Raw genomic sequence first — 23,317 nt, 5'->3', positions numbered from 1 at the left:
GTAATAATTTGTTTGTATTGTTTATTCATTATAATAATTCCATTTATTCACCAGAAACTTTTAAACGAAATAAAATCTAATCGACTAGAAATAACGGCAAAGTTGTGCTAGGCTCATCTGGCAACGTTGCAAATTATATAAATGGTTACTATGAGATTTTTACACATTGTTTTCGTCGCCCTCTGTCGAGTGGTAGCTTTATTAAATGTATTGTTGCTGCGATTTGGGTTATCTACGCGCGCGATTGGTGTCCAAGCTTTTCGCCGGCGTTTGACGGCCGACTGTTGGTGCGCCATCTCTTGTTCGCCGGCCGTTGGCCTGTTCGCTCCAAACAATAGCATGGGTCTATCTATATGTATTTAATCAATGCCTATGTTTACCGATTTTATTTATTTATTTTTTCAAATTCAAATTCGGTCACCACAGGATTAATTCTTAATTTGATGAATAAACAATTATGTGATGACGTGATATAGACAGGGTGTTTCTTTACGTATGGTTTAATAATGCAATTATTTTACTTGTTTAATTGATGAATAAATATGTACATATATAAAAATCTGCAGATGTGTGTTTCCTTTTAGCTGCTTTGTTGTTCTTTAGTGGAATTCACTTTATTTTTGCTTTGCAGAGATGCCTAAGCATACTGGAAGTTGGTGCTCGCGAATCTCTTGCCGACGTCGTTCAGAAGGTACTTAAGAAAATCATGTCTCAAACCGAGGGTAAGGAAGAAGAGCTCGACGACACTCTGCTAACTTGATTACAATTATCGGACATCACAAATATATTCTCTTGCTGTATTCCGCCTTTCTTTGTTGTTTTAAATGATTTTTATGGATTTCTTTTAAGCCTCTTATTAGGTTTAAATCGTACCCGACTTTGTAAATTTTGTTTTAAATATATAAGCATGAAGAAATTGACAAAAAAGCTTTTTATTTACAATTCATTGTAAACAAATTGAAAAACATTTACAAAAAGAAACGAGGATATAACTAGTAGTCATCTCCACGCGAAACCACCTCTTTGCAAGTTGGACGAAGCATTATAGTATGCTCAAACTGTGCTGTGTAACAGCCCTTTATGTCGCAGAGAGGGGGATATGCATCTACGACTCCCTTGTCACACAGATCTTTCAAAGCCATCTGATACTTTGTAGCACCTGCGCGGTCCAGCCAGCGCTTGCAGAAAGCCAACGTACCGAAGTTCTTGTTGATGATGTTCAGCAGTGCCTTGGAAGATTGCAATCTAAAAAATGGAAACATTTTAGCAAAATATAACAATGTACAAAAAAGCTTTAAAACTCACCTTAAAGGAACATACGAACTTTCAAAATTCTTCATATAGTGAGAACAATCCATGTCATCGTGAACCACACCTCGTCCAGTAGAGCCAAAAGTCTCTATAGCATAAAATTCGTTTTCCTCCATGACGGTGGCTTCACCACCCTTAACAATTGGCACTGTTTTCCCAGCATGAATTCCTAAAAAAACTCAAAATACAAACAACCTCACACAAATTCTCGTTACTTTACGGTAAGGTGAAATGGAGTGTCCATTCAGATTCCTAATCGATTTAATCGGATAAGTTTTCCCGTCCAACTCCAATTCATACGATTCCATAACTTCCTGAATCGCCGCCCCGATTTCGCACAACTGCACGTCAATTCCAGCCTCTCTGATCCCAGTATTAGTGGCATCTCTTACCGCTTCCACCAACTTATCATACTTCGGATTAAAAGTGTGCGTGAACGCACAGTCGATAATCCTTCCGTTAATATGAGTACCAAAATCGATTTTCACCACGTCGTCATATTCCAGAACGGTCGGATCTCCAGCGTTCGGAGTATAATGAGCGGCACAATGATTTCTGGAGCACCCCGTGGGAAAAGCCAAACCGGCTTTCAAACCGTTTTCGGATATCAATTTTCTGGCTGTGTTCTCCAGCTCCTCGCATATCTGGATCATCGTCATTCCGGGTTTGATCCACTTTTGGATGTACTGACGCGTTTGACGGTGAGCTTCGGCAGCTAAACGGACCTCGTTGTAGATGTCATTGTGCATGCGGTCCAGAGCGCGTTTTTCTTCTGAAGTGAAACGATCTTTGGCAGTGCGGTCGTCTTGGTTTACGCGATAGTCTTGGATTTCACCGATGGGAAACACCTGGTCGGGGAAAAGGTCCGCTATGGGAATAGACGGTGGGTCGGTTTGGGTGACTTTGGCTCCGCCTATACAAACAAATGCATTACAAATAATATAGAACGTATTTTTTACATCAGCTTTAAAAACAATATGTACAATGGGCGACGTAAAATAAATGTGTGATCAGGAATGCTAGACGATTGTCTCATAAGACCCTGTTTGCCAAAATCTGTCTTATTTTAGCAGGTACTAGCCCCGCCCACCCACCCTCTCTTTTCTTAGAGGGTGTGTCATTTGCCAAAATCAGTCTTATGTTAGCTTGAATGCAAAATCCGTATTTTTCTACACGAATTACATGTGAAACATGTTCTTCAGTGATGGTGTTATTCAAAGAAAACTATATGTAGTAAGCAAAAAAAAAATGCCAAACATAAGCCCCACCCATCCGTCTGGATCTCAATCCTGATAAATTTTCCATTCGTTGTCAGACTGAGGGGCGGGGCGTAATGGCAAAATTCCATATTTTCTGTGTTAAACATGTTCTAAGTTTCTTGTTGCGAAAAGAAGAGTACGAATATTAAAAAAAAGCAGAATATAAACGGAACATTTTCGGAATATTCGGTGTGAACTTTTTGAAATTAAAAAAAAAAATGTGATATTTCAAGGGGCAATTCTGGATAGATGATTGGAGCTATGGAAGAAATGAGGCCGGAAGTGACTTCTGCGGCCCGAAATCTACAAGAAAGTATTTAGTTGAATTTTGAAAATCGTCGAAAATGGGTCGAAATTTGCACAAATTTGGTGGAAAATTTCATTTTTGAAAAAAATCGTCTAAAATTCTCAAAAAATTCAAAGTTATTGATCTTGACGTCCTGATTCCAAAAATATGTATAGCGTGTTAAGGGTCACGGAACAACATTGTGGATTTTTAAGTAACTTTTTCAAAAGGTCAATTTTTTCAAAATAAAATTTTTGATCCTTTTTCGAACACTACAAAAAATTAACTAAAGAGTTTTTTAATACATCTTGATTTCTAGCAGTTATTTTCGTCTTCATTTCTTAGAAAATTGCCACCATTTTTCTACAATTTACAATATGAAATATGTATAACAATTTTTTTAGAATTTCAATTGAGATCGCGATGGATAGGCGGAGCTTAAATTTTACCTTCTTTCTGAACATACGCAATAAGCTTTTCAGGACAATATATTTAAAACGTTTAAAATGGTAATTTTTTGTCGGGAAACATAGATTTTACAATTAAGCTCTGCCCCTCGCTCTGACAAAACGAATGAAAAATTCATCACAATTGAGATTGGGGCGGGTGGGAGGGGCTTATTTTTCCTTAACATATATAGTTACCTTTCAACAATATGTTACTTAAAAACATATTTCACATGGTAGTTTCTTGTAAAGAAATAAGCATTTTGCAATAAACTCCGCCCTTATGCTCACAACGAATAAAAACGTTAACACAATTGAAGTGAGGACGGGTGGGCGGGGTTTGTATGTTGCCACATGTTTAAGAGTAAATTTGTAGAGAAGTGTATATAAAAGATTATGTATATTAAAAAAAAGCAAAATATAAGCCCCACCCACCCACCCTATCTGAAATGTGATAATTTTTCTTTATTCGTCGTTAGTGGGGGGGGGGGGGGAGCTTAATTGCAAAATCCGTATTATTCTACAAGAATTGTCATGTGGAACATGTTCTTCAGTGATGATGTTGCACGAGGAAAACTATATGTACATATTAAGTAAAAAAAAAAGCAAAAATATAAACCTCACCCATCCGTCTGGATCTCAATCGGGGCTAGTAATAGGCCCGCCCACCCACCCTCTCTTGTCTTAGAGGGTATTTTGAACATCTTCTCTAGTGTTTGGTTTAATGGATTTTTCTTTTGTTGGTTTTCTGTTTGTATATGTGTTTTATAATTGTTGTATAAAATTCTTGTGTCACAGTGTTTGTAATCGAACTCCTCCAAAACGGCTTGACCGATTTTTATGAAATTTTTTATGTATATTCGGTACGTCTGAAAATGGGTTGTAACCTATTTTTTATACTCCTAAGTGAAAGGGTGGCTCACCCTAATTTTTTTTATTTTTTGGACAAAATTTTTTATTTTTATTTTTTTAAGATTTGGCATCAACAAATACATATAACCCTAAATTTTCAGCCTTCTACCACCAACCCCCATTTTTTAATAACGATATTAGTATCTTTACTTTCATCCACAGATGCGCAATAGGGTTGCAAGATGGCTGTTGAATATAATCATTGTCGTACGATAAATTTTTATGGATAATTTATACTGTAATTTAATTATAATTTACACTAGAAATAATTTATATGGCAAAACAACGTTTGCCGGGTCAGCTAATAATTAATTAAAATTGTTTTTTTCCACAGTCATGATTTTATATTATGTACGTAGTAAATCTGAAATCATATATAAAAATGTTAGTTAATAATTTATATTCCATAAATTAACACACAATGAATATGGAGGCGAAGTGCCAAAATTGCGAACTTTTACTGCCGGTTTTAATATCCCAATTTTGTATGTTCGATAATAATCTGCATATATAGAAAATGATAATTCTGTAAGCAGTTTTATTAATCTATAGTGTCTACGATATATATTTATTTCAATAATACTAATTAAAAACGATTTACTTTCAGGAATAAATATGAAGTTAATGCTAATTTAATTTAATTTATATGTTCTGAAAATATTGTTCCTTGTTATAAGAGCCGATTTTGTTTTTTAAGTTTTACACAACTTACAACAAAGGAAAAATAAAAAATAACAACTGCGACATCAGAATAATATTTTTTCTATTATATTTTGCATTTTTTTTAGATATGTTAGTTTGAAGTGCCTCTTTGTTCAAACTGTGTTCAGCCAAAATTAACAGAAATATGACCCACCATTCTTCGGTATGTTTGATTATCATTACTAATTTTTGTTTTAATGAGTTAAAGTTTTCAACAAAAAATTGCTACTTTTTAATTGCTCACAAATCTAAATTGAGCTTAAAAATGAAAACGTGTTGGATAAAAATAATATTTATTTGTAACTTAAATAATTATGATGCTTCTATTCGACACTTTCGGCTTTGAAATGGAGAAACGATGGAGGGTTGTATTTCAGCGAGAGTGAAATCTCTACCTCTATTCCAAGCACCTGCGATATGCCGCTGATTGTGAATTGTCAGATCTGGATGACTCATTGTGCTATTTCGGGGCCGTGACGCTATCAACATGATATTCCTAATATACATACAAAATATGACAACAATCAGTGCAGTAATTTCGGAGATTACGTGTCTAACAAAACACAGACGGACAGACGAAAACGGGAGATCACTTGTTTTGTACTTTTGGGGTCATAAAACGTCGCCCGATGGACTCTATTACTATACTTCCTTAGTATACACTCGGGAAGTAAAAATTGTTGATGCAAAAACGGCGGGTTGCAGAAAAAATATGTTTACATCAAAAAGTGTCGTTTTAAAAAATAAAATTGTCCTGTTCAAGGATTTTCCAAGAAAACGTCAATTAACAGAAATATGAATTTTGCAAAGGTTCCATGGAGTCGGTACATTTAACACAGTTTTCATTTCGATCTTGGTTAACATATTGTATTGCTTGTAGAATAGCCAACGGTTCAGCAGTCAAGATATCGCATTCATTCAGAAAGTAGAACAACATATCTTCCTTTGGTTTTATTACAGCGCATCCTACGTCTTCCTAAATCTTTTGAGCTTTGAGTGTTTTATTTTTTATGAATTTGAAGCAGTCTTGAGTGCCGCTGTTTTTTTTTTTTTAATCGGGAAACTCTTGGGTGGCCATAGTATATTATTTTGGAAGCTCATAAAGATTTTTTTGTAAATTATTTAAAACAATTTTGGGGGACTTCGGTGTTCTATTTTTGAAAAATTCTGACCTGACCTTTTTTCAAGTTAATTGTGGGACTCCGGTTTTTGAAAAATTTAAAACAATCTTGAGGTTCAAGGTATTCCTGTTTGAAAACATTTGAAAGTGCTTTGGAGTCTCTAGTAGTTTGGTGTCTTTTCTTATAATAATTTAAGTAAATTTCTTAGAGGATACGTCATTTACTGAAATTAGTCTTATCTTAAGGCTCTACCACACCTCAAGAAAATTTATATTTTAAAAAATATGCAACTTGTAAAACACCCATGCTACCTCGTTATGACAGCTGCCAATCATCTCTAACTGCCCATTCACAATGGACATAAGGCATAACAAGTACATAAAGCTTACATAAATACATAAAGTTGAAACGATGGAAAACGTGTACCCCTGTTCACAGTGGACGAACGTAATTCTTATGCTTATGAACGTTTTATGTAATCCTTGTGTGCGTACACAAAGTTGAAACAAGTTCAACTTTGTGCACGAATTATGTCAAAATTATGTTAAAATCTAGGGACTTTTGAATGCTGCTATTGAATTCCCTTTGACAGTTGGCACTTGGCACTTCACATCTTTGATTATATTATATAAATTATAATCAAAGCTTCACACTGCGAGTTTGTTCTGTACTGCGAGTTGTCAAGTTCGAATATCGTATGAAATTGTAGGTTAGATATTTTGATTGACTCAGTTTGAGGTTAGCCGTTTCTGTCTTTAGCCGGGAGTTATTCCGTTCTGCGTTTGCGCAGTTTAACAATTCTTACAGAGTTCACTCTGTCCACTGTGAACGTAGATAAGCATAAGCCAGACACAAACCAAAAACGTAAATTATGTTATGCGCTCGTTCTTATGTCTTATGTCCATTGTGAATGGGCAGTAAGGGTTAAAATCGTTCACTTCGTTTACAATAGCTAGTTTTATTACTGCTATTGTCAGCGGGGGATGTGTATCCCAGCTTGCAGGTAGAGCAGAGTAAGGAACTAAAATATTTATCTACTATGAAAGAAAACAAACAATATTTCTTAGCTTACGTTCGAGAAGTAAAAACGCAAAAACACGTCTACTGGTATATAAAAATTGCCATTTTGTAATATTAGTTTCAAAAGTTTTGAGCGACATTTGACAGGTGTATGACGTCATCGATAATTTTTTAAATAGCACCTCCTACTTTTATTTTAGCATAAAGTCCCTTGAAAGAGAATTTTTGATATGCGGTTTAACCTAATTTACTGTCATAAGAAATGAAAAAAGCCAAATGTGTGTTTCAAAATAAATTAATATAATCATTGTCAGAGACTGTTGAGATCTTTACTCGCAATACACACAACAAAAAAAATGCTTGTTCATATACAGCCTGTTATTGAAAGGTACGTACAAAATAAAATCGGTAATTGGTCTCGAAGTATGGGTGCAGAAGCAGTTAAAAAAAAGTTCAGGTAAAAGTGTTCTCCTTTTAGAGATAAAAATTATTAAAATATATGTCCAAATTCGTTGTACGCCTCTGATAAAAAGATCATCTTTCGTTTCTATAGCAACATTTAGTCTTGACAAAAGTTTTATTGTTACAGTTGCTAGGATTTACTAAAATAAATTAATTTTACCTATTTATCCTTCAGTAGCGTCAAAAAAGGTTGGATAAGGGTTAATTTTCCCCTTATAATTTTGATAACACAAAATAAGTTTTTCCGACTTCTTAGACTTTGAGAAGAACTGTCCATTTTGTTGTACGTACCTTTCAATAACACCCTGTATATAATTCCGACCATAATTCTTACTCTTATTTTTAAATTCCTGTTTCCATAAAAATTCGTACGCATTGGGCATATTCTGTAAGTAGGTAGAAAAGTAAAATTAAATTTCCAAGAATATTTTATTGTAGGTACGAAGGTACGTTATTGTGAGTATTTCTTAGTAATCTTGGAATTTTTCAACCCAAAATCTTAGAAATTTAGGTAGGTACATACCTAGTTACCTCTCGAAATGTATTTTGAATGAAGCAAATTGGTCGAAGGTTATTTCGACAGAACTTCTCTCGCCTCTGAAATACAATAAAACAAACCCAGCTTTTTCGAAAAATTATAAAATTTGATTATGCAAATTTTATTTTTTTGTGAGAACCCGGATAAGTTAAAATTTTTTCCAAAAATTCTAGATGTCTAGGGTGAAAATTCTACACGGATTTACACACCACAAGTGCAGGAGTATCTAATTTTATAAAATTTAAAAAACTTTGTATTATAAATTTTGGAGATGACGTCATCCCATTGGTGGTGGAGATGATTTGCCAAGTTTTAGTTAGCGTTTAATCATCTGCATGATATTTCTAATATACATATAAAATATGGCAAATCCAGTAGTTTCGAAGAACACTTGTCTAATAAAAAATGGATACAGACTCCAGACAGACAGATAGACAGATAGACAGACGGACAGACAGACATACGGAAACGGGAGATCACTTCTTTCGTACTCTAGAGGTCATGACACGTCGAGAAATTAGTACTGGACGTAGAATTGTTGACATAGACCACTTATTAACAACACTGAAATCAATCAGTCATAATATGTTGGTCTGTACTTTAGACAATATTGAAATAACTTACGAAAATTGTTATGGTTTAAAACGTGTTTTCTACTACAAATGTAATATGTACGGAATATTCGGTAATTTTTGTACAGAACCTGAAAATCATATATACAAGGTCAATTATGCAGCTATTTGTGGAGTTAGATCAACGGGCGTGGGTTATTCTCAAATATCAAAATTTTGTTCAGCTCTAGATATCCCTCAAATACCCCAGGCGACATATCGTAAAGCCGAAGTTAGAGTTCTAAAGAGCATCGAAGCACTTTTCGAAGAACAAACCAAAACGCAGGTAAAGAAGAGTACCGATTAGCTGTGAAGGCGAGGGAGGTAGATAATGATTGCGTCCCATATATTACCGTTATTGTCGATGGAGCTTGGAACAAATGCTCTTACAAATCCAATTACAATGCACTGTCTGGGGTAGGACGCAAAATTGGTGCCAGAACTAAAAAATACTTTATGTTGGAGTCAAAAACAAACTTTGTAGTTTCTGTAAAATCTGTATGAAACAGAAAAAAAAAATCCAACTCATAACTGTTTTAAAAACTGGGAGCAAACATCTATGTCCATGGAAGCTTCAATTATCTTAGAGGAATTTACTTTAGATACTTTATAGGAGAATTATAGGCGACGAGGATAGTAGCGTATTAAAAAAAGTTCGGGCTACAAAACCATATGGTGCATATTATTTTATAGACAAAATTGAATGTAGAAATCACATACTTCGTAATTATTGTTCCAAAATTAGAGAAATAGTTAAAACAACGAAAGCAGATATCACTATTAAAAATGTTTGTAAAAAATAGTATTCTAAAATTTAGAACAGCTATTATAAGTGCTATTAAATTTAGCAAAAATAAGCCTCTTCCTTTTTTTCCGGCATATATTTGGCAATCACGAACAATGTGCAAGTTATTTTTGTTATAAAAGTGGACAGTCAAATGATATTTTATTTTCTACTTTCGCAAATGGTGTTTTATACGAATCTTACAAACAAGTTTTAAATAGAGTTGCAACTTTGTCGTCTAGTTTACTTTTTGATATTGAGAACAATGCTGCGGAATGCTACAATTCTGTCGTTAATAAATTTGTGGAAGGAAAAAGAATAAGTTTTTCTGCACGAGGATCGTATCAAGGGCGATGCTTTGCTGCGGCAATAAGTTATAATAATAAGGGTACGTTCCTAATTCCGTTATTCAAAAAAAAAAAAAAAAAATGGGGAGGCCAATGTTAGTATACGAAGGCCTTTGTGGAACAAAAATTGAAAAAAACAAAAACGATTAATAAAATTAAAACCTCTATTAAAAAATTGCGTATCCGAATTCTGGGTTCCGGTAAAAATAATATCGTCAACGATGAACAAACGAAAACGAAGTGTATGAAAGAAAAAAATCGGATTTATTAATAAAGCTGTCACAGAGTAACGTAAATGCTATTGAAAAAGGTACTTGTGGTCAGCGAATGTGTAGGGAATGGAGTAAAGAAAGGACAAAATGAGAGACGGAATTAACATCGCAAATACCGTTAAAAGTATTGTGCATTTCGATAAAACTTTATGAAAAAATTGCCCAAGTCTATAGAATTTGCTATTGACAATGAAGAAAAGGCCAAAGAAAAATTTGAAGCTCTAACAAATTTGAAAAAAAATTTTAGGAGCTTCTCCAGATGGGTTAATAAATTCTAATTCAATTGCAGAGATTAAATGTTCATATGCGGCTTGCAGTAAAAATATTAAAAAGCTATTAAAAATAAAATCATTAATTTATTGTTCAATAAATGCAGTTATTACAATTACCTAGTTTGAACCCGAACCACAACTATAGGTATGTATCAGGTATAACAGGGTCCAGTGCATATAACTAAAAGATATATATATCCTTCTTAATGCTATTGTCAGGTACTTCAAAGCATTGATTAAATACATATAGATAGACCCATGCTATTGTTTGGAGCGAACAGGCCAACGGCCGGCGAACAAGAGATGGCGCACCAACAGTCGGCCGTCAAACGCCGGCGAAAAGCTTGGACACCAATCGCGCGCGTAGATAACCCAAATCGCAGCAACAATACATTTAATAAAGCTACCACTCGACAGAGGGCGACGAAAACAATGTGTAAAAATCTCATAGTAACCATTTATATAATTTGCAACGTTGCCAGATGAGCCTAGCACAACTTTGCCGTTATTTCTAGTCGATTAGATTTTATTTCGTTTAAAAGTTTCTGGTGAATAAATGGAATTATTATAATGAATAAACAATACAAACAAATTATTACTTGTTATTTTAAATATTTGTTAGTGTTGATGAAAACATAAATGGTAATTAAAGTTATTCTAAATACGGTCCGGTCCGGTAGCTCAAATTTTACAGTACGAGTGATATGTTTCAGGACGAGTAGGTAGCCGAGTCTTTAATTTCGAAACGAGTACTGCGAAAAGAGTTACCGGACGTATGTTGTTATGTATTTTATTTCATACTGTCAACATACTTTTTTATTCGATAAAATTATTATTATTTTGAGAAAAAATCCAAATCGAGTCACTTTTTCTGACATCGTTAGCAACCGCTCTTTGGTAAATGTTTTAATTTGTTTATTCGTGCAAATCAGCATCATATGTTTAAACACATAGTACTTATAACACTTTACAGGACTTATTGTTTTGTATAATCCGACTCGATGGACGAATGTTTTGTGCAATCCGTCTCGAAGGACCAATGTTTGTGCAACTCGGCTCGTCCTACCAGTATTTTTTGTAATCTGGTTGCTACGACAATGTGATACCGAATTGTACTTTGATATTGCTCCAAGGACCTTTGTTTTCTTGCGTGCGAGATAATAGACAGCGTTCGGTTTTGATGTTTAATACAGGACGGTTACAGAAGTACTAAATTTACATTTGTATTTACAATAACAGGTAAAGCAAAAGAGACCCAAAAGGGTCAGTGGCCGCTTCCGGAAATGGAACACTTGTCCTTTTTGGCTCAATTTTATCGGACTTGTCCGTTTTTTTGATTTTACCGGAATCGTTCGATCCAGTAAAACGTCAAACTTGACATAGTATAAAGTAAAATAAATAAATTTTATTCAATTTTGACATGTAAACAAACGTTTATTTTGCCGTCAGTAGGCCACTAAAGCTTTGGTTTATCCGGTAGCACCATAAAATTTTTAAACCGCTAGCGAAATAAAATTTTTATTTTGCTGTTTTAAAACCATGGTTACCATTTCTGTAATTTCTCCAATGCCTTGCTGCTCTTTCCATCTAAGGAACTTTTGATACACTTTCTGATTTGCTCTTTTTTGGGAGCAAGTTTTGCCGTTGGAATCTTGCATGATTTTGCAATTTTTCGATAATTTTAGTTTGCTTAAAATAAACAAACACCGTCGCCAGAGTCACATACTACACACACACACCTGATATTGTAACCTAAATTCTACGCATATAAAACTTTTATTTGGTCGCTGTCAATTCTGACGTTTCTCGAATGTGAACTTTGAATCACCAATTTTTTCACAATTTGGGACTTGGGGTTGTCAAAATTGAATAAAAGTTTGTATTACACTCGCAGTTAAAATGAATGTGTAACTCGTGGTCTTAAGGCGCTCGCGGCATACGCCGCTCTCGCCTTAAACTGGCCGCTCATTAAACATTCACTTTAACCGCTTGTATAATAAATAACTATTATGATGTAAATACAATTGAGTATATCGATAATTCGCTACTGAAAATTTATTGAAATATAATTTGTGTTAAAAAAAGATTTTTGTGGTTTTATGGTTTATTAACATAATTTACTTATTTGAAATTACATATTTTTAATACATAGCACAAGTTCTTGATATTCTTTATTTTTATTCCAAGTAATAATTGTGTTTCCTTTAGTTTTAATCAAGAAAATTTTTCGGTTATTATCTAACATACTTTTGTACATTAAGAAACTCCATTCCACGTCACAGGACGTTACAGGACAATATTTAAATAAATAAAGAAGTCGTTTTATGTGTTTTAAAATTCACTCTGATTTCCGGACTTTAGACTTTTTGGTGTTTCACTTCGGCACAAGAACTAGTCGTATCTCAAAGAAAACAAACAGTGGAATATAGCGTATTGTACCTATATTTCATAGTAAAAATGTCTAAATTTTTTTATGAAGAGACAGACTGTTCTAGGAAACTTTACTAAATCTTTTCATTTACGAGCTATTGAAAGTCCGCCGGTCTCACTGATACTTCTTACTTGGCTCCTACGAATGAAGCGAAAAATGCACAGATTGAAAATATAGTAAATGGGGTAGTATGTATGCGTGATATGTCGTTAGACATTAGGTATTTTGCAAATAAAATTTATTTCATTGAAAACAGAAACAATAAAAAACATATCTGTACAAGTTTGGAATCGATATGACCAGTTGTTTAGAATATGCAAATATGCTTTTGTTCGTATTTACAATTATTACGAAACAGGTTATCAAATAATCTATTTTCACATGGCGAGACTTTCAAGCGGCCGAAGAATTAAAAACCATAAATTTTCATTGAAGAAACAAACTCTTCCAAGAAAATTACCAAATCTTTTAGTTTACGCACTATTGGACGAGCACTCCTTAAAACGGTCAGTATACCTAATCGCATTATTCCATTGATACCTACCTACCGAAAACGTTGCCAGATGAGCCTAACACAAATTTGCGGATATTTCTCGTTAACCAGATATTATTTCATTTAGAAGTTTCTGGTAAATAAATGGGATTATTGTAATGAACATATAAAACAAATAAATTGTGATTATTATTTGTTGTTTTAACCCATTAGACGCTTATAGGCTTATAAGCATACTTTTCTTGAAAAATCGGTAATAAATTCAGTGAAACATCTTTGTGCCTTAATTCCTATTGGTAAACTGGGATTTTGAATAGAGGTCGCAGGAAAATTTTGTATGGTTTTATGGTTTATTTACATAATTTTCTTATTTACAATGAATGTTTTTGATATATAATACAAGTTCTTGATATTATTTATTTTAATTACATTTAATAAACCATAAAACCACAAACATCTTTTTTTAACACAAATTATATTTCAATAAATTTTCAGTAGCGAATTATCGATACACTTAATTGTATTTACTTCCTCTTGTCTTGTTAAAGCTCGTTTACTGTCGTCTGAACTAACTCGGTAAATTAGCCTTTACACGCACCTTGCCTGTAAAGCGTTACCGTGGCAGCTTTACAGGCACCGTGCCTGTAAAACGTTATCATGACAACACCGGAATCAAACACACATTCGCTGCGTTGGCCTTTTTCTTAATCTCACTAATACTGTGCTAATACTAACGTTAAAATCACCTTCAAACTCTTCATCTTCATCGAATTCCACAATTAACAGAGCTCAGAAACAAAATTAAACTATTTAAATTATTAATCGAATTTACAAATTGACAGTCCCGTTATTTTCAAACAATTCAATTTTCCATAGTTACCGGAGCAAACTATGAAAAATGACTATAATTTCTATGACTGTAATTTCAAGTAAAATTTCTAGAGATGCCAAAGTTGTTCATTTTCAGGATTTTCAGCAAGAGGAAGTAAAACGTTGTACGCGGCTCGCTTGCAACTAGCCTTTACTGGGGCTCACCGGATTACAGGGCTCGCTCCTACGTCGCTCGCCCTGCAAACATTCCGGCTCGCCCGTAAAGGCTAATTTACTAAGCTTGCCACGTAAATAACTATTACATCATAAAATTTATTTATTTTACTTCATACCATGTCAAGTTTGACGTTTTACTGGATCGAACTATTCCGGTAAAATAAAAAAAACGGACAAGTCCGATAAAATTGAGCCAAAAAGGACAAGTGTTCCATTTCCGGAAGCGGCCACTGTCCCTTTTGGGTCTCTTTTGCTTTACCTGTTATTGTAAATACAAATGTAAATTTAGTACTTCTGTAACCGTCCTGTATTAAACATCGAAACCGAACGCTGTCTATTATCTCGCACGCAAGAAAACAAAGGTCCTTGGAGCAATATCAAAGTACAATTCGGTATCACATTGTCGTATCAACCAGATTACAAAAAATACTGGTAGGACGAGCCGAGTTGCACAAACATTGGTCCTTCGAGACGGATTGCACAAAACATTCGTCCATCGAGTCGGATTATACAAAACAATAAGTCCTGTAAAGTGTTATAAGTACTATGTGTTTAAACATATGATGCTGATTTGCACGAATAAACAAATTAAAACATTTACCAAAAAGCGGTTGCTAACGATGTCAGAAAAAGTGACTCGATTTTGATTTTTTCTCAAAATAATAATAATTTTATCGAATAAAAAAGTATGTTAACAGTATGAAATAAAATACATAACAACACACGTCCGGTAACTCTTTTCGCAGTACTCGTTTCGAAATTAAAGACTCGGCTACCTACTCGTCCTGAAACATACCACTCGTACTGTAAAATTTGAGCTACCGGACCGGACCGTATTTAGAATAACTTTAATTACCATTTATGTTTTCATCAACACTAACAAGTATTTAAAATAACAAGTAATAATTTGTTTGTATTGTTTATTCATTATAATAATTCCATTTATTCACCAGAAACTTTTAAACGAAATAAAATCTAATCGACTAGAAATAACGGCAAAGTTGTGCTAGGCTCATCTGGCAACGTTGCAAATTGTATAAATGGTTACTAAGAGATTTTTACACATTGTTTTCGTCGCCCTCTGTCGAGTGGTAGCTTTATTAAATGTATTGTTGCTGTGATTTGGGTTATCTACGCGCGCGATTGGTGTCCAAGCTTTTCGCCGGCGTTTGACGGCCGACTGTTGGTGCGCCATCTCTTGTTCGCCGGCCGTTGGCCTGTTCGCTCCAAACAATAGCATGGGTCTATCTATATGTATTTAATCAATGGCAGGTATTAAGCCCCGCCCACCCGCCCTCTCTTTTCTTCGAGGGTATCTCATTTGCCAAAATCAGTCTAATCTTGGCAGCTACTAGCACCGCCCACCCTCCCTCCCTCTCTTTTTGCGAAAAAAAAAAAATTTTTCTTTTCTGTGGAAAATCAGGAACCTGTCTAGTCATCGCAGATCTTTAGTGATCCTATTGCCCTTGGAGTAGATTTAAAAATAGTGTTATATTTAAAACAGAACCTTGAGGCGTTTCATTTTCCTTTTTGCGGCTGGGAGAGTTCACGCGGTCTAGATTCAACAGAATTGTAAAGTGACGCAGCAATACAAAACGGTCCGGGAAGTAAAAATAGGTCTCTTAAATTGAAAATCTTTGGTTTTTTGGGGAAACTAAATCTAACTTTAGTGGATTGTAGCAGCATTAGACAAAATAGCAAATGTGAAGGTTTTTGTCATTTTTTAAAAGAGCTGCAGATCTGTTACATTGTCAATCACATAGTATGCAACTGCTAAATATTGTATATGAAAATTTAATTATTCATTTAATCCAACATGTGCTGCAGTAAAACTGTTCATAAGGTTATAACTTATTTCTTTTAAAAAGAATAGATAGTTGAAATGTTTTATACCATAGATGAATCTACACTTTAGAAATTGCATTGTAACATTATGTGCAATTGTTTTATATGTAAAAATTTGCAGCTTTCCTGATTATTTTGAAGTATCTGATATCAGCGTGCCGCAAGACGCAAATTGCAAAGTGACAAGTCATCTGTGATTACCTCTTTTATTATTCTTGGAATAAACATTTGCAGATATTTCCAAATGTCTCTTAGGTTTAGCATTTTTTTTAGCAATCACGTCATCCCGTATATTAATTACTATGAACTCATATCTTTCTGTATTCTACGGAATAGCGAGCCCCCTAATAAACATATCATAAATATGTCCTTAGCGACAGTCAAAATAAGTTGATCCATAAACATTTAACCAACTACAATGATAAATAGCCGAACACACAAAGGGAATAAAAGTTCAACGAAACTTCTGATGTATGACAGATCTACGCTAAACAACTTCTCACTGTTTGGTTGCATACCTTTCTTTCGATTCCGCTTCTTTTTCTTCTTTTCCCCTTCGCCTTCCAAGGTCGCATCGTTAACTTCGTTAACATCATCAGCTTTTCCATCCTCTACAACACGTTCAGTGTCTTCTGTAGCTAAAAATGCGAAAATTATACCGGTCACACGAGTTCGTAACAAACAGCCTACGCGTCTTTTTCTTCTTCTTCTTCCTCTTCTTTTTCTTACTTTCGTCGCCAGGGGTTATTTCGCCCCCTGCTTCCTCCACATCATTCTCTCTTTCGTTTTCGTCTTCGTTATCTTGAGGACTTATTTCAGTTTTTAACGCCGCCATTTTCACTGGTGAAGCCGTCAAACCCCTGCGAACATTTGTCAAACTCAAAATTTATTGATTTAGTGAGCTGCCACGGAGGGAGCCACCCTGCTGATTTCGTAAAAACCTTGAGCGAAAATAATACAGTGGTTTCCAAAAAATTTCGGCCAGTTCTATCACTCGGTTGACATATTCTCTAAAACGAGCTTTATTTTTATTTACTCAATCATTTTCATTGCGCAGAAAAATGCACGGTAGTCTAAATTACTGACTAGCATTCTTTGTTTATTTTTCAAATTCAAATTATTCAAATGCGGTTTAATTTTAAGACAAAAAATGTTTGACTACCTCTGTTCTCAAACCCAGAAATTTCTAGTGACTTTCTTTTTTCCACTGTGTATTTTAAACTTTTTTAGCCAGGGAGTACACCTTGCGGTGACAGCGGCTGCGGTTATCACCTATCACATTGTGAGGTCATTCTTCATTCTTCAAGTTTTTCAATTAGGTTTTAATAAAATTGTACTGAGATCATGCAGACCGCGCTTCGAAATGCTACTTCATACTCTATTAAAGTAAGTAAAATTGTTTAAAATTTCATGTTAATTAAATTCGTTTTAATAAATCCACAATAGTTTACGTAATATCATAACCTCTACCCTTCGTTTACATCCTTTCAACTTTTCATTACATTTGCATAATTAATTTAGGCTATTCTAATATTGAAGGTCACCCGATAACCGTTCATTTCACTCTTACAGCCATCCAATTTGATTAGATGTCACAAAGGTGTCCTCAGCTTCTTACACCATCGAGATTATTCAACAACTCATGAAGCTGACATAGTGGTCATAGGCTCAGGGCCAGGGGGTTACGTTGCGGCTATTAAAGCTGCACAACTTGGCTTCAAAGTAATAATTTAATCATAAATCGCATGCACTCAAAAACAGGTACATTTTAGACAGTATGCATAGAAAAGGATCCCACCCTGGGTGGTACCTGCCTCAATGTAGGTTGTATACCATCAAAAGCCCTATTAAATAATTCTCATTTCTATCACATGGCCCATTCTGGAGATCTAAATGAGAGGGGCGTTGTATGTGACAATGTGAAGCTTGATTTGGACAAGTTGATGGGACAAAAGACAAATGCTGTTAAGGCACTAACAGGCGGAATAGCGCAGCTGTTCAAAAAAAATAAAGTTAATTTAATTAGTGGACATGGAAAAATCACTGGCGTGAATCAAGTTACAGCTCTAAAGCCAGATGGTTCATCAGAAGTAGTTAACACTAAAAATATTCTCATTGCTACTGGTTCAGAAGTAACACCTTTTCCTGGTATTGAGGTGAGTTTGTATGTTTTCTGGATTCTCTGGAAGGCCAAATAGAAAAGAAACTAAAACTTATAGGAGTAATAATGATTTGAGAAAAACGCAGACACAGCAAACAATTTTGGAGAGGAATGTTGCATGTCTTTAAAAAAGATTTATTGTTAGTCAATGACCTTGTAAAGCGGCCAAAGTTTAGTATTTTATTTAAGTGATGAAAGTACGAAATGAAACACAATATTTCACAAAACTGAAGTATTGTTTATTTTTGCAGTAAATTTTATTAAATTTTTTTAAACAAATATTACTTCCAAAAAATGTCAAAATTTGAACTATGGGTTTTTTTAGTTCCGAACCCGTCGGCCGACTCTATACTTTTACGTTTTCTCGACCTTTCATGATTCATAGAGTACCAAGAAATAAGTCTCCCGTTTCCGTCTGTCTATCTGTCCGTCTGTCTGCCGTCCTGATTTTATTAGGATAATCTCCGAAAGTACTGGGCCGATTGTTGTCAAATTAACATGTAGTTTATGACTCCGTGTTTAGTTTTTTCCTAAAACGCCCAGATTTTTGGGAAAAAAATCAAAATTATAAAACAACATTCTGCAATTTAATTTTGAATCAGCAAAACCTAATGCTTTGAAATCTTGCAGATGTTTTAAAGTTATGATAAGCATAAACATTTTTTTATCAATATATTTGCTTATCCCCTCCAAAAATTGATGGCGTCGGTGCAAAATTTGGCCGAATAAATCCTATCTAAGATGTCCAAGATATGATGAGTCTATACTTGTAATTTATAATTCCATTATATATTTTTACTTCCCGAGCGTAAGCAAAGGAAGTATTGTAATCGAGTCCGTCGGCCGACTCTCTACTTTTACGTTTTCTCGATCTTTCATGACCCCTAGAAGACGAAGAAATAGGTCTCCCATTTCCGTCTGTCTGTCCGTCCGTCTGTCCGTCCGTCTGTCCGTCTGCCGTCCCGGATTTTTATTAGACAGATAATCTCCGAAAGTACTCGACCGATTGTTGTGAAATTTTGTACTTATATTAAGAATATCATGTAGATGGTAAAACGCTAACCAAAATTTGTCTAATCATCCCCACCACTAATGCGATGACGTCACTTCAAAATTGTACATAGTAAATGGGTTTTCAATTGTATAAAATAACATAGTCCTACACATGTAGTTTACAACTCTGAATCGACTTTTCACCCGAAACGTCCAGATTTTTGGAAAAAAAATCAAAATTATAAAACAACATTTTGAAATTTAATTTTTAATCTGCTAACCAGAATGCTTTGAAATGTTGCAGATGTTTTAAGGCTATAAAGAGCATCATCAATCTTTAGTCAAAAAATATTTGCTTATCCCCTCCAAAAACTTGATGACGTCAGCTCAAAAGTTTATGGAATAAATCATATCTAAAATGTACAAAATATGATAAGTCTGTACTTGTGATCTATCACTCCATTCATATTTTTTGGATTTGCATATACAGGGTGACTCAAAAAAATTAATGAATGCGTAAATTTATTTTATTGATTTAATCAGGAACTACAAAACCGAATGCTCTGAAATCTTGCAGATGTTTTAAGGTCATAAAGAGCATAATAAATGTTTAGTCAATATATTTGCTTATCCCCTCCAAAAACTTGATGACGTCAGCTCGAAAATTTGCCGAATAAATCGTATCTAAAATGTACAAAATATGATCAGTCTGTACTTGTGATCTATCACTCCATTCATATTTTTTGGATTTGCATATACAGGGTGATTCAAGAAAATAAATGAAAGCGTAAATTTATTTTACTGATTTACTCAGGAACTACAAAACCGAATGCTTCGAAATCTTGAAGATATTTTAAAATTATCATAAGCATGGTAAATTTTTGTTCAAAATGTATTTGGTCGTCCCCCCTAAAAAATTTATGACGTCACCACAAAATTTTGCTGAATAAATCCTATCTAAAATGTACAAAATATGGTGAGTCTCTTCTTGTGATTTATCATTCCATTCAAATTTTTTCGATTTGCATATACAGGGTGACTCAAAAAAATTAATGAATGCGTAAATTAATTTTATTGATTTAATCAGGAACTACAAAACCGAATGCTTTGAAATCTTGCAGATGTTGTAAGGTTATAAAGAGCATAATAAATTTTTAGTCAAAATATATTTGGTTATCTTCTACAAAAAACTGATGACGTCAGCTCAAAAGTTTGCCGAATAAATCGTATCTAAAATGTACAAAATATGATGAGTTTGTACTTGTGATTTATCATTCCATTCATATTTTTGGATTTGCATATGCAGGGTGACTCAAAAAAATTAATGAAGGCGTGAATTTATTTTATCGATTTAATCAGGAATTACAAAACCGAATGCTTTGAAATCTTGGGAATATTTTAAAGTTATTATAAGCATGGTAAACTTTTGTTCAAAATGTATTTGTTCATCCCTCCTAAAAAAATTGATGACGTCACCCTTAAATTTTGCTGAATAAATCCTATCTAAAATGCAAAAAATATGATGAGTTTGTACTTGTGATTTATCATTCCATTCATATTTTTTAGATTTTCTTAAGAGGTGGTTCAAAAAAATTAATGAAGTCAATTTATTTTATTGATTAAATTAAAGGCAACACTTATTATTAGTATTACACCCCAACCAACCCAATTTGGTAGACACAAAATTTGTTAAAGGAAAAACTCGGTTGAAACATAAGGGTAGCACGCTTATTTACATCGACTTTAACATTACAGACCTGCATTTGTTTTATGCGCTCACTTGGTTTCGCGAATGTGGAATAGACATGTTTATAATCAACCAATTGTGAATTTCACCGTCAAGAATTAAAATAAAACCCAATGTTTTATATAATAAGCGGAAGTCGAAGCAATAAAACCGATGGTCGTTTTGTTTACAGTTTCTCTGTTTGACTCTCACGTATGCTGTTACGCTTGTCATCTTAAATTAAGAATGTTTATACATAAACGATTTTCAGTTGCCGTATACGCGAGTAAATTGTTTCGTTATTTTATTGATTATAAAAAATCAATATTCAAAACGACCCAATTCATTTTCCCGAAAATTTGGGAATACAATAATTTTATTCTTAGTATTACACTACATCTATCCCAACTGATATACGTGTCCTTGCAAAAATGTTGATGACGTCATCGCAATTTTTTTTAAATTCCCACTACAAAAATGTAATGAGAAAAAAACACAATAGCCATGCAGTCGTCAAGTTTCCGACAGCGAGGGAAGTACTGTCTAAACTCTTTAGACCAATTTTTTGGATTTGCTTATATAGGGTGTCTCAAAAAAATTTATGAATGTGTGAGTTTTTTTAATAAAACGCACTATTCCATTGTGGTAAATTGTAGATCGACGAGCAACAGATTGTTTCTTCAACTGGGGCCCTTTCGTTGAAGGAAGTACCAAAACGAATGATAGTAATTGGAGCAGGTGTTATCGGTCTTGAATTGGGGTCTGTGTGGTCCAGACTAGGTGCAGAGGTAACAGCTATTGAATTCCTCACCTCAATCGGTGGGATCGGAATCGACGGTGAAGTAGCCAAAACGTTTCAAAAGATTTTAACAAAACAGGGGTTGAAGTTCAGAATGGGTACCAAAGTAACTGGAGCACAGAAAACAGGAAGTACCATAAAAGTGAACGTTGAAGACGTCAAGAATTCAGATAAAAAAGAAGAGGTTTGTGATTAAATATTCTGTTATAGTGAGTAATTTTCCGATTTTAGTTGGAATGCGAGGTTTTACTTGTGTGCGTAGGGCGTAGACCCTACACTCATAATCTTGGACTTGAAGAGATGGGTATCGAAAGAGATCAGAAAGGCAGAGTTCCAGTAAATTCTCATTTCCAGACTGTTATTCCTAACATTTACGCAATCGGTGATTGCATCCATGGCCCTATGCTGGCCCACAAAGCCGAAGATGAAGGTCAGTTCACATTGCTATTTTTGCAAGCAATTGCAAGTTTTAATTTTTTACAAAAATTCTAGGCATCATATGTGTGGAAGGAATCAAAGGGGGTCCAGTGCACATCGATTACAACTGCGTCCCATCAGTTATTTACACCCACCCAGAGGTCGGCTGGGTCGGCCGCTCTGAAGAAGATTTGAAAAGTGAAGGAATCGCCTACAAAGTCGGAAAGTTCCCATTCATGGCAAATTCCAGAGCAAAAACTAACAACGAAGCCGACGGTTTTGTAAAGGTATTAGCTGATAAAGCCACCGACCGCATTTTGGGAACGCACATCATTGGACCTAGTGCTGGCGAACTCATCAACGAAGCCGTCTTGGCACAAGAATATGGGGCATCAAGTGAAGATGTTGCAAGAGTATGCCACGCACATCCCACTTGTGCGGAAGCTCTAAGAGAGGCTAACTTGGCGTCGTACTTCGGGAAACCCATTAATTTTTAAGGAAAGCTGTCGATCTTTGTAAATACGTGAGTGCGATTAAGTCTACGACTCAATGGAAAGTAATAATCACGAATATAATTTATGTGAAATATTGTGCTTCATTTCGTTAATTTCATCACTCAAAGTGTATTAAAAAATTGTTATATTTTGTTCACGGCAGTGAACTATGATAAGTTTTATTAAAGAAATCACCCCTGAGGCAGTTTCTTCATTGATCCGACCTCGTCTTCCAACCTTTTTGGAAAAATATCCACTTTCCTTCGTATCCACAGCACTAACGCAAAACATTTTCACTAATAGCTATTAACAATAAATAAAAATTTCGCGAACACGTACTCCTTTTAAGCCGAAACGGAGCTTTGAATGCTCCGATGTTGCTGCCACCAGACCGAAATCAAAACTGAACGCGAAGGACCGAAAAAATATGTCCTTTGCTCAGGTAGCTCACGTGGCAGTGACGTAATCGTACGTCACGATGAGATTGGAAAAATTATTTTTTTTATTTCGGGGTTAATTTAACAGTATTTAAACAAATTGAATTGTTTATAATAACGTCACGTCTGTA

At 34.6% G+C, this 23,317-nt stretch overlaps 3 protein-coding genes across 4 annotated transcripts in view; 2 read left to right on the top strand and 1 right to left on the bottom strand.

The window, feature by feature from the left end:
- Positions 1-913, top strand: part of LOC135139664 (stalled ribosome sensor GCN1) — a 56,978-nt gene extending 56,065 nt beyond the window's left edge. Inside the window, exon 23 of the mRNA XM_064069969.1 lies at positions 632-913. Coding sequence (XP_063926039.1) covers positions 632-760 — 129 coding nt within the window. The 3' untranslated portion in view covers positions 761-913. The remainder of the gene's footprint in view (positions 1-631) is intronic.
- Und (uninitiated) lies at positions 913-17,051 on the bottom strand. Of its 2 annotated transcripts, none has more exons than XM_064069983.1 (5): positions 16,850-17,051; positions 16,678-16,791; positions 1,532-2,224; positions 1,306-1,480; positions 913-1,245 (listed from the first exon to the last, which is right to left on the bottom strand). In XM_064069983.1, exons 1-5 carry the CDS (start codon positions 16,992-16,994, stop codon positions 993-995), a joined length of 1,380 nt encoding a protein of 459 aa, XP_063926053.1. In that variant the 5' UTR covers positions 16,995-17,051; the 3' UTR covers positions 913-992. The 2 variants fall into 2 exon arrangements, with proteins under 2 accessions (XP_063926053.1, XP_063926052.1); XM_064069982.1 differs by having other exon boundaries at positions 16,678-16,797; positions 16,850-17,050.
- Positions 17,052-17,395: 344 nt separating this feature from the next.
- On the top strand, positions 17,396-22,950 carry LOC135139308 (dihydrolipoyl dehydrogenase, mitochondrial). Its single transcript, XM_064069502.1, has 6 exons — positions 17,396-17,545; positions 17,732-17,881; positions 17,932-18,315; positions 21,696-22,022; positions 22,070-22,268; positions 22,331-22,950. Exons 1-6 carry the CDS (start codon positions 17,504-17,506, stop codon positions 22,750-22,752), a joined length of 1,524 nt encoding a protein of 507 aa, XP_063925572.1. The 5' UTR covers positions 17,396-17,503; the 3' UTR covers positions 22,753-22,950.
- The last annotated feature ends 367 nt before the right edge of the window (positions 22,951-23,317 follow it).

The sequence above is a fragment of the Zophobas morio genome, unplaced genomic scaffold (assembly GCF_036711695.1).
Source record: "Zophobas morio isolate AGI-343-1 ecotype UQ-CSIRO unplaced genomic scaffold, CSIRO_AGI_Zmor_V1 ptg000031l, whole genome shotgun sequence".
Taxonomy (NCBI): domain Eukaryota; kingdom Metazoa; phylum Arthropoda; class Insecta; order Coleoptera; family Tenebrionidae; genus Zophobas; species Zophobas morio.
The sequence above is the reverse complement of the archived record's forward strand: the minus strand, read 5'-3'. Positions and strand labels throughout refer to the sequence as shown.